Source organism: Diprion similis, chromosome 13 (genome assembly GCF_021155765.1).
Source record: "Diprion similis isolate iyDipSimi1 chromosome 13, iyDipSimi1.1, whole genome shotgun sequence".
Classification (NCBI taxonomy): domain Eukaryota; kingdom Metazoa; phylum Arthropoda; class Insecta; order Hymenoptera; family Diprionidae; genus Diprion; species Diprion similis.
In genome coordinates this window covers 9,025,446-9,037,057 of record NC_060117.1, presented here as the reverse complement: position 1 = coordinate 9,037,057, position 11,612 = coordinate 9,025,446, and the positions used below count along the sequence as shown (strand labels likewise).

Here is an 11,612-nt window from a genome sequence, read left to right as displayed (position 1 = left end):
TCACAAAAAGTTCTGTTCACCGCATTTAAATTAAGTGAATTTTTCGATATGAAATATCATATTTTAAACAAAAAATTGAACAAGAAACTACTCCACAAAATTCGATTATGGATTGGACGAAGATAGTTCCAAAGTGACAAGCAACAAGTGATGCAAGAGATAAAACAGAGTGCAATTTTACTGCCAATCTTATATTTGATCAATTAAAACTTGATTCTCATTCTATACTTTTTTTCCTAATAATAAAAAAAAGAATTGCAGTGATTCTTTCCATTTTTACGTGAGTTGTGTGGAAGGGTGGAAAATTGCATTTGTTTCATTTTCTTTTTCATTCGTTCGATTAGATATTAAATACCCCACGACTATATATGTGTGTGTATGTGTGTATGTGTGTATGTGTGTATGTATGTATATATTTATATACATACGCAACAACGCACGTCGTCACGCTATTTAATTCAAATAGCAATCTTCAATATAACATATGTATGTATGTATGTATGTATGTATGTATGTGTGTATGTATGCAAGTATACCGTATATCTCATGTTATACACTATATAATACAGCTGCAGCTATGTGAATATGTATGCAGCTCCCCGAGAGAGGGCTGTGGGTAAAAAGCTTCAAACCCGTTATCAAAATATTACACAATTTTCAATAAAATAACAACAACAACAACAACAACAACAAGCAATTTACAATATTTTTATAAATCGGTCTTGGCCATATCAACTGTTGCAGCGATAAGCAAAGTACGTACGTATATTTATAGGATGGTGTGCGCGCGACGCAGCTCGTTACAATTTTTATTTATGTATATTCATTCATATGCATCTACATCTATCTGAATCTATGTATAACCTATACCTATATATACATACCCATGTCTTTATACATACATTTAAACGATTCTCCCATTCTCAAATTAAACGTACCCAATACTTTTTTTTTTTTTTTTTTTTTTTTTTATTCAACAATTTAGATCACAATATTATTTATACCCATGTACAGATAATTTTCATCCACTTTCAATTGTAATTTTGTATTATTCGTTGTTAATTTTATTCACACAGATCTCTCTACGAATTATCTTAAAAATGCGATACGTAATTGCATATAATGTATATACATATATGTATGTATATTGTACATAAAACGTATAATTTTTTTACACTTGATTTAGTGTTGGAATTTGAATCTCTCGAACAAGTGTAGAAATATGAAAACCTTCAACGCCGAGCATATCGTCAAGAAATTGTGAAATTCGTCATACATATGAACAGAACTCGTCTATAAAATATAAATTATTATACTGCATACACAGTTTTCTATTCTTTGATTACTATCCGAGTGAAAACCTCGACAGTTTCAGATTCCAGCACACCATTTAAACTCGTCGTCCTCTGCACAAGATTTTGTTCATTAATTCGATTTATTCTCCATATTTGTTGATTTATGTATACATATACAATATATGTTTTCTTCTATGTACCCACCGGGTCACGCGCTGCACGTTTTTCCTATATATGTACTAGTTTTCACCCCCCTACATACAGTAGAATGTGCCTTGTGTAATTCTCATGTCTCTCCTCTTTCGTATCTTTGAATATGTGTAGTATTCTATGTGTATATTTATGTATAATTATGTATCTACGTATGTGGGTATGAATAATTATATGATTGGTGTTTCTCTGTGTAATCATGGGTAAGTTATTAAATTTATAGTTACAGGTATCTCTTTTCTAGTATACTTATAATAGTAATAATGATGATAATTAATTACGACGACGACGACGACGACTGCGACGGTGACGGCGACGACGACGACGACGACGAGAATAATAATAATAATAATAATAATGATGATGATGATGATAATCATAATCATAGTAATAACGATAATAACGATAATAATAATAATAATAATAATAATGATGATGATGATGATAATCATAATCATAGTAATAACGATAATAACGATAATAATAATAATAATAATAATAATGATGATGATGATGATAATCATAATCATAGTAATAACGATAATAACGATAATAATAATAATAATAATAATAATAATAATAATAATAATAATAATAATAATAATAATAATAATAATAATAATAATAATAATAATAATAATAATAATAATAATAATAATAACAATAACAATAATAGTAATAATAGTAATAATAATAACAAAAATAATATAACATGATATCAATATTATATATATATATATGCATATTGTATGCGTATATAATCTAACTATACATATATAACTATGTACAAATTCGGTGACGGGGGCAGGAAAGAGGAGAGGAACTTTGGTGGCGGAAAGGGGGCGAGCGGAGGGGGGGAGGGAGGGCTGCTGATGACACGTTGAAGAAATTTTCCGTACATTTATTTTTTTCAATTACGTCTACTGGCTTGTTACCATCATGCTTGCTTGTGTGTAGGCATGTGAGTGATGTGGTTGTATATTCTTCTCCTTCTTCTCCACCGTCTCTTTTGTTTCTTCTTCGCCGTCTTCGCCGTCTCATCCCTTGTCACCTGCGTCTTCTTTTTCTTGGTGTGCTCTCCTTGACTCGTTTTCGCACTTCACCTGTCGCTATGTAATCTAGCATTCAACTCTTGGTTGCTGTATGTGTGACATATTTGCGGACGATCGCCAGGATCCTGCAGGAGCCCCGATGCAGTCCGGACTACATTATTTGTAAGTTAGGAAGAGGTTGGAAGGCCGTTGGTTAGACGTCCGTGTACTTGCTCAGCTTATCACGTAGGAGTATGTTCTCGTTCTTTAATCGGTCCAGCTCCTGCCGCAGGCCCATATTCTGAAAAGATTTCCGAAACAACATTAAATATTTATTTATTCGCTTACAATTCTTATTTTATTCTAGATATACATAAGAATCCATCTCATTTTACACGAGGCTCTTTTTATCAAGAAATTTAAAATCCATCAACGATAGTTTGCAGGATAGACAAAACTACAATTCCAACGACCTGTTTTTTCTATTGTTTATTTTTTCTTCCGTAACATAAATACTAGTCAATGTGAAGTAAACTATACGATATGAAACCTTTTTTTAAATAATTCGATATTATTCAGTAAATACAGAATATTTATTACTACCAGGTAGCGCTTTCGGAATAGGTGGATCCGATGCATAAAATTGCATCGATTCTCTATTTTCTTGCAACTTTCAAATTTTCTTTATTTTCAATTAAAATTTAGTGTCAAAGTATTTGTGAAACAAATCGGGATATGTTTTGGTGGAGTAACGAGCAGCGAGCTTAGAGTTTTGGAAACCTCAATTCCTTCAACAAAATTATCAATTATTGGTAAACGGGTGTATTAAACAGTGGAAAATGCATAAGTTTGGGAAAAAATCAAAAAATATTACTGAAAGTAAATCCGTTGAGTAAAGAAAGGAAAATATTTGAAAAGAGACACGTTTGATCAAGAGGATCGGCTCGTCATCGTTTGATTCATTACGTTTTGGAAGTGATTGATACTCTCAAGAAAATCAAATTATTCAACCGTCGTATTAGACAAAGAAGAGAAAACAACCGATTAAAATTGAATTAAAAAAATGTGTTTGCGACACGAATTATATGTGAAGTTTTCTTGGAAGATGTTTTCATACATGAAATAAGTCACGATAAATTCGAACGATCGATATTAATCGTGTCGTAGGGAAAGGAATAGTGCTGTTATTAAAATGAACTCAGAAATAGAACATTTTTTCAATAAACCCAACGAGCTCGATACTCGATCAGTGTAATTTTTATTGGAAAATAAATATGCAACCGCCTTGCCGCCGCGTCGGACGCGTTGCCCTACGATCGAAACTAGTCTGGACTAGCAGACTAGATATCAGATGATAACCAGATATGGTCGTTGAAATATCGGATAACCGGACGTGACCTGCACCGCGGAGATCGCCGGCTGCCCGATCAGTCGGCCGTGTCGATCAAAGCCGCGGGCCGAATTATCTAAGTATAATATGTACACGTCTGTATTCTTTTAGCGATGCTATTCTGTCGAATTTCTCAACCGATCGTTATACATTTCGACCGGCGACCCTGAAACCGGGAGCCCAAAGCGCGTCTTTGCAGGCGGGACCGCTAAAAATAGCTCTGCTATACAGCCGCGGGATCCATAAACCGCACAATGTGCCGGTAATACAGCCTGTTGCCAATGGACGTGTCCATACACTGCGCGTTTTTTCAATCCTTCCACATTTCGACGTCTGACGATTTTCAGTAGTGTCATTCTGGAAGCCCCCCCCCTCCCCCCGTGGCTCTTCCCCCTCCCAACTCTATTTACTGTTACGCCATTTTCTGCCCAGATCAAAATCATAGCGCGGTTCATTTGAAATGGGAAACGCAACGGTCCACTGTGTACAGGGTGTTTCCAAGTAAACGCCAGAGTAAGTTCGGTTGCCTACCACTGAGGGAAATGAGTATCGGTACGAGTTATCGGCAGGAACTGTTGCCCGTGTTGCCAAGTTGTGTGGTTTTGGTCAAGCAGTTGTTTCGTTGTTAATAAACTATGATGAAGTGATCAGTAATCGCTTTCCGGAGCCTCGTTCAAGTGATTATACGACTCGACTTTACAAAAGTTATTATGGCTTCGGTAGGTTTGTTTTATCCATATTTGTTCCCTTCGGTGGTATTCCCATCCTGTATACTGCGGCGTTTACTTGGAAACGCGCTGTTTACGTGGTATTTGGCGGAAAATGGCGCAGCCAATCAGAAAGAAGTTGCGTGTTTAACTAGACATATCCTAGAGTGACACCAATTTCCGTTTAATTGACGTACTTGAATCAATACGGCCTCAATATTGGCCCTCGTGTTTATTGAAAAGCAAGAATTGCGGTTTGAACAATAGTCGTATAATCTATTAGCAAAAACTGAGCAATTATTTTGTCTCTGTCTGCCACTGACTGATATATCGATGGAAAACACAGAATAATTTAATTGAGATCCGATCGAAATGAAGATCTAAAAATGCGAAGTGAGACGCGGGGCTTTCTGTAACCTGTTTGCATTAGTCGTGACTTTTTTTTCATTTGTATTGTTACTAGCCAATTTTTCATTAACTACAGGTTTCGTATCGTTGCTATTCTTAAAGCGAAGGAACACGAAGTAAATTTATTGGTTTAACTTACAAAAAAACCGAATAATTTGCGGTTATTTTACCGCCATGATGCTTTTAGAATTGTCATACAAGCTGACGTTTCGTATAAATTTGCAAAGACCACTAGCAAATTTCGTTTTCACGCAACCCCATGTGATAGTTAATCTATGCAAGTCTATGATCTGGGCTCACCTCCTTCTCAAGAAAGCCGGCTCTTAGGGCAATCTGGTTCTCCTTCATGCGGCGCGCATCCCGGGACCTCTTGGCAGCCATGTTGTTCTTCCTGCGTCGCGCCCAGTATTTGTCATCCTTCAAATCATCCGGAACGAACTGAGACATCAAACACAACAGCGTTACGCATTCATACCAGAGGGTGAACCACTGAGAATTCAGCGCTGCTGTTCGGGATTTGTAGGAAATGAAATGATTGGATGTGACTTGGGTGGGGAAGGAGATGGGCGAAGGCAGGGGACCCATTCGCTCGAAGTGGCTATCACGAAACGAGAGAAACCAGCTTAAAGATCGACTCTATGGCTCTCGGTGTCTCTCGTCGCACGCGATTGCCACAACCGCAAGCACTCATGGTCGCTGGAAAAATACTCGAGACGTACATTATACAGAATCGCAAAGTCACGTTTCATGGTATGATGATTATTCTGTAAGTTTGAGAACAATTATTTTTCGCGCGCAAATACGTATTCCCACAGTGCCCTTCAAGTTCACCTCAATATAAGCATTTACTTCCAGATACTGAATCGGAACATTACAGGTCTTGTAAAAGACTACGAAAAAAATCTCATGTACTCGCTGTCAGCGCTGCTTCGATTGTCAACGTGCTTTTGGATTGTCTTTGTTCGCTCAAATATTTCCCCTGTAAACGACACTACGCTAATTGTGAATAATTGTGAACTAAGCAAGTTTGAATTGAAAGTCTATACTACTGAAAAACACAACCTGTAAGTAGTAGTAGTACAGTAGACACCTCAAAAGTCAATAACTGTAGAACTTCTGGCAATTAGTGGAATTAGGTCTAATGACCTGAAATCAGTAAAACCCTGAACATCCGAAACGTTTTCTCAGACGTTTGAGAACTGTCCCGTACTACTAAAAAATGGTTGGCCATTTATAACCACCTCCAACTTGCTTAAGGGTAAAAAAAGCAAGATATTATTACTATATGGTGGACTCACCTGTTTCCGAGACTTCTTAATCATCGGCTGAGGCTTTAGTTCCTCATCAGAAAAGGCACGCGTGCGAGGATCAAAGTCTCGCCCAGATGAGGCCATGGACAGGGCTACAAGAGATAATCCAAATTGTATTGTTGACGACGAGTCCTCCGCTGTTATCGCCAAAAGCGCCATCGAGGAAACCGACAACGCCCAAGGTTAGACTTATTAACCAGAAACCGTCGCCCTCGCATCCGCTGATCTCGAGAAGTATGAGCTTGGGCATTAACAAGGAAGGTATCTAGGTCGACCTCTCTAATTTGATTTTTCCCGTACAGGTATGAAAAAGTCACCTGTTTTACATCCGTAAAGTGTCACTTTATATGGTGAACTTCGGAACTGCCTTATAAAGTCTTTATACAGCAATTTTGATGTGCAGATCGAAGTGTGCATTAAAACTAACATCTAAAGATACTTTATACGGTAGTTCTGACTTCCGCTGCACGAGCCGACACCTGGATCTCAACTGGCGTTCAAGTGGCTTACCCGTAAACCGTTTTTGCCTTCACCTCGTACGTGACATTATTATCCTCGCCTAAAAACATCTAGTTTACGAGCGATGATACATAATATACTATTCTTAGATTAAAAACGAAGTACCACGTATTTTTTTCATCTGCCGTTAGACACTTTGAGGTGATGAAAACACCCTTCAAATTAAGGGATATCAAAGGACGATTTGACTGTTTCACCCCCAAGTACATAATATTTTTTCACCAGTCCAACTGAAAAAGTTTTCTCATAACGAGAAATGACCAACGCAATTTTCTTAATTGAAAAAATATCTGCCAAATCGCCCTTTGGCATGCCTTACTTTGGAGGGTGGTTTCACGCTCTTAAAGTTTTTAATGGCAGATAAAAAATACGTGTAGCTTAACTTTTAGTCTGCTATAACATATTAGGAAAGACACTGATTCGGAGAGATGGACCTGGGATACCTGACTTCACCTCGAAGAGCTGCTCTTCGACTGCAGCTTTACACCCTACTCAATCGGTTTAAGTTTCCGGGGATCAACGGGGGCGTAACGGCGGATTGATGACGTCATTTTCGGGCAAGTTATCATACTCACTCGAGTCTGCGGGTGATGGAGGGTTCATTGTGTCCGGCGAACAGCATTCGCTGGGCGAGGGTGACCGTTCACGTTTTGTCACCTCGAGGTGAAGACCTGCCGGTCCTTGATGTCCGCCTGCTTCGGCGTTCATTTTGTGAAGTTGACCACCTGGCATCGGTCCCTGGCCACCCCCCGTAACCCCGTCAACAGGAATGCCGTTCTCCGAGAGGAACTCGTCGAGATCCACGTACTGAAAATAAATTTCGATCTAGTTTGCAAGTTCTCCAAAAGATGTGACTGTAATACAGCTTGTCAGCGCCGCTGCCAATCTTTCACTCGATGATTTTCGACTGCTCAACTCCGGAGAGCATGGGCTTTCCGATTACGTAGAAATTCCCGGAGGAGTTCGATTTCACAGCCGTTGCCATGAGAAGACAGATTTTTTGCAGTATCATGATCCCCACAATAGCACCGCGTTTAAAAAAGACCTCGCGCCAAGTATAGTAAAGTTGTAAACTGACAAAAATGCTTTCTTGATGTACAGAGAATATTGCAACGGATTTTCGTTGCCAATTATATCATTTAAACGTGGTACATTAAATACACAGGTCCACAAAAATAGAAAAGTTGTATATGCTGGGGTTGGGCTGTATTTTCTTGTGTATTTATTCCCGCTGAACACGAATCTGAAGTCAGAATTGGAGGTCGATGTGAAAAATCTTGAAAAAATCATAAAAACTATAACTTTTCACACTACATTTATTTATTCATGTATTTTATACATACTTTCTCTTTTACTGAATCAAAGAACAAAGCATACAAATATGTAAATTGCAAATGCAGTTATTGAATCACATTGAATCACAAGACTGACCATTCTAAGTTTGGAAGTACAATGCCTCTGCTATGTGCGTATAGGTTATCCCATTGTCAGTCTTAAGACCGAAAGATAACTTTTAATATACAAATTGTATAACGAATGTTTCAATCTCTAGAATATTACTGGTTACTGGAAAATTATTGATAGAACAATATTGTCGGACAAGATCGCTGTGACAGCCAAGAGTCACGAATTCTGCTTGTTATATTCCCTACGTATTTTGTCATCCAACTGGCAACTATTCTTCATATCGAATCAAAGTACATTTTCTAACCCGACTCGCCACTCAGGAATGTATCGCATCATGAATACTGTAAAAATAATAATTCAGCAATCCGTCATATCGATCAATACTACACAAACGGAAATCAAGCTTACAATTATAGCTAGTAGTATCAGTGTTGGTTGCCAATCGGTGGATACAAATAAGAATATTCTTTACGCAAGGATAATGTATATTCATTTATGCACGGGTACTGATTCAAAAATTATGGATGATATTGTATTTTGCTTGAGATACTAGATCCCTTCTAATCATAAGCAGAAGGCTTATCACACAGGCTCGATTTCATAACGATCACTACCGTTCAAATATATTTATCGATTTATTGCCATATTTAAACTGTAGTGTTCAACCAATTGTGAAAGGTGTAGTCTCGACAACTAGGAATAAATTTGTCATTTAAATTTCTCTTCTGAAACTCTAGAAATTGTGAATACTATGAAAAGATTGCTATCTACAACACCTGAATGCTTGAATGTACATTTTAGTATTTCACTCAGCATTTATTAATAATCCACAAAATAGTAGATATGCGTATGGCAGCAGAATGTAAAAAGGATTTCAAAACAGCTTTAAAATAATACTATGATTGACTTTGAGAAAAGTTCGGCTACTATCCTTTGCAGAAAGCGCAGATGCTTACTCCTTCACTCGAATAAGTATGACAAGATGACTACTTTCAGTCTTCTCCGAAGCCTTTCAGTGAAATTCACTGACTTCAGATGACTTCATTATCTAAGGTCCACAGTCAGCAACATCCCCAAAACTCGTCGTTATACAATAATAATACTAATAATGATCATCACATGGTAATCGTGACTTCCATCAACCAAACAATTACGTCTTCTCCTCCTACGATCAAAGACAACCGGGAGTTTTGCATCGCAGTATGCAATCGTGTAAAGTACCAACTGTATAATCACAAAACATCGAGCATATAGTTGTCCGCCTACTGTTAATGACGCACATGTGTAGCACTAGGTACAACTGCACGAATAACCTTGGCTGATGGATTTCTAACAATACTTGTTAACATGGTCAAGTGAAGTTCTCGGTGAAGCAGTGTATACAAGCCACTTTGGCCAAGAATTGCGTCAACGAGGAACATTCGATGGAACAAACACTGCACATCTTGTCACTCGTCATTTTGGTGCTTTTGGTGCTGATAACGTTACATGCACTCACACTATTCGACGGCAGATTTGTTCAAGTAACGTTGAGGTCAAGATCAAACCGAGTATTAAAGAATGAAATAAGTAGTACAGACAAGTGGCGAATTTGTTCCTCTGCACTTACATAGCAGTCTCATGATTATTTCATCCTCCGCTTTTGGTTTTTTTTTATTTTTGTACTTCTTCGTGCCGTTTTCTTTTTCATTTTTACCTTTTTCTCAATTCATGTTCACCTTTTTTCTATCTCTCCGATATTCCTCACCGATCAAGATGGCGAGAAAAAACAACTTTTACGGCTCAAAAGTTTTAGGTGTGAATTTGGCGGAAAACAATTGCTCCCCACGAGGCAGTTACACGAATACGAACTCGTATCTTTGTGGCTCTGATTTTTTATGTATAATATGTTCAAACTGTTCATGCAGTACATGAGATTACAGTGATCCATGGAAGCGGAGACCTTGAACTTTCGTTGGCCGAATACGCCGATAAAAATGCGATCGCATGTGAATTGAAATACGTACATAAAGAAATCGGGAGTGCAATTTGGTGCCAACGTTGTTTCTTACATCTCACAAATTGTATGTAATTATTCCCAAGATAGTCTGGAGTGACGTTCAGTCAGGAGAGAATCGATAACCGCAACCAAATTTTTTGACATTCATCCGTCTAATTGATTCAAATTTTGAATGTTTTTTTTCTGTTTCCGTTACAAATACAAATACTGGTTTCAGAAACGAGTACACGGTGAGCTGGGAAGTGAAGAACCTGCAGGTAGATAAATCTTACGCCCAAACAGTCACAATTAAACTTAGCGAACAGAAAAACGAAAAACTTCAGTATGTTAATTCTTAGAAACACCCAGTATATAAGTGATATCTTTGATAGAATCAATCGGAACGTATTGGCGTTACTTCATGTTTTACGCTAAACCACGCTTCGTTTATTCTAATTATTACGTCATCGACTCGAAGGGCATAAATTCTACACATAAAACATAACAACGACGTTGTTTAAAAACAAAAGTTTAGGATGAAACCGTAAAGTTTGATATCCTGTGTTATTTAAAAATGCGCAAGATAGTCTACAGAAATCAAAACTGCCAAGTGAAAATAAGTTCAAACAAACGTCAAAAGGAGAACAAAACGCCACAACAGGCGGGAAAAAGAAGCAACATTGTTCCTGCGATGTAGGGTGTTACATATACACACATGCAGTTGCAGTTTTAAATACGTGTATGGGTGTTCTCGGGAAAATTTGCGGTATCTTGTTAGATACGCAAGATGGTTTTGTCTTACCGACGTTTCAGCAACGGTCGGTAACACAGATCACGCTCCGTGCTGTAACTTGTCTTACGCAGCCAAAATATAATGCTTTGAAATATTCCGTGTGTACTGAAGCAGTTGAAGGTAATAAATAAACGATAAGAATCGTAATGCGATGATTTGAATTGCGCTCGATCAACATTCGCGATCAGGTAAGTAGACACGATCATGATTTTTGCAAATATACTAATCAATCCATTAGAAGCATAAACCGTTACGGCAGGTTGAATACAAAATGTGTCGCTCGTTAGTTGAACAATGATTTGTAGTCTATTAAGTGACGGAAAGTATCCATGTATGTTCTACTTGCACGCTGATTAATATCGGTAATACAGTTGCAGGCACTATAATTTATTCGAACAACATAAATAGTGAAAAGCGACTTTATACCAACTAACGCAATGAAAAATTACTGGAGCGGTGCACCTACTAATAGATCGTTATTTCCATTATTGATATTTAAATCGGAATATCAATTATGATTATGTATTTGATCCGAGAATTTTGATCAGAGCGATGCGATTGTAT

The 11,612-nt window shown here is 37.6% G+C and overlaps 1 protein-coding gene across 13 annotated transcripts in view; it reads right to left on the bottom strand.

The window, feature by feature from the left end:
- Positions 1-2,570: 2,570 nt before the first annotated feature.
- LOC124414286 (hepatic leukemia factor) overlaps positions 2,571-11,612 on the bottom strand; it is a 212,297-nt gene continuing 203,255 nt past the window's right edge. For 9 of the 13 annotated variants that reach the window (XM_046895323.1, XM_046895326.1, XM_046895316.1 and 6 more), the window contains 4 exons: positions 7,446-7,677; positions 6,340-6,488; positions 5,342-5,479; positions 2,571-2,837 (listed from right to left, as the gene is read on the bottom strand). In XM_046895323.1, coding sequence (XP_046751279.1) covers positions 2,751-2,837; positions 5,342-5,479; positions 6,340-6,488; positions 7,446-7,677 — 606 coding nt within the window. In that variant the 3' untranslated portion in view covers positions 2,571-2,750. The remainder of the gene's footprint in view (positions 2,838-5,341; positions 5,480-6,339; positions 6,489-7,445; positions 7,678-11,612) is intronic. The other 4 variants (XM_046895321.1, XM_046895319.1, XM_046895317.1 and 1 more) reach the window with 3 other exon arrangements.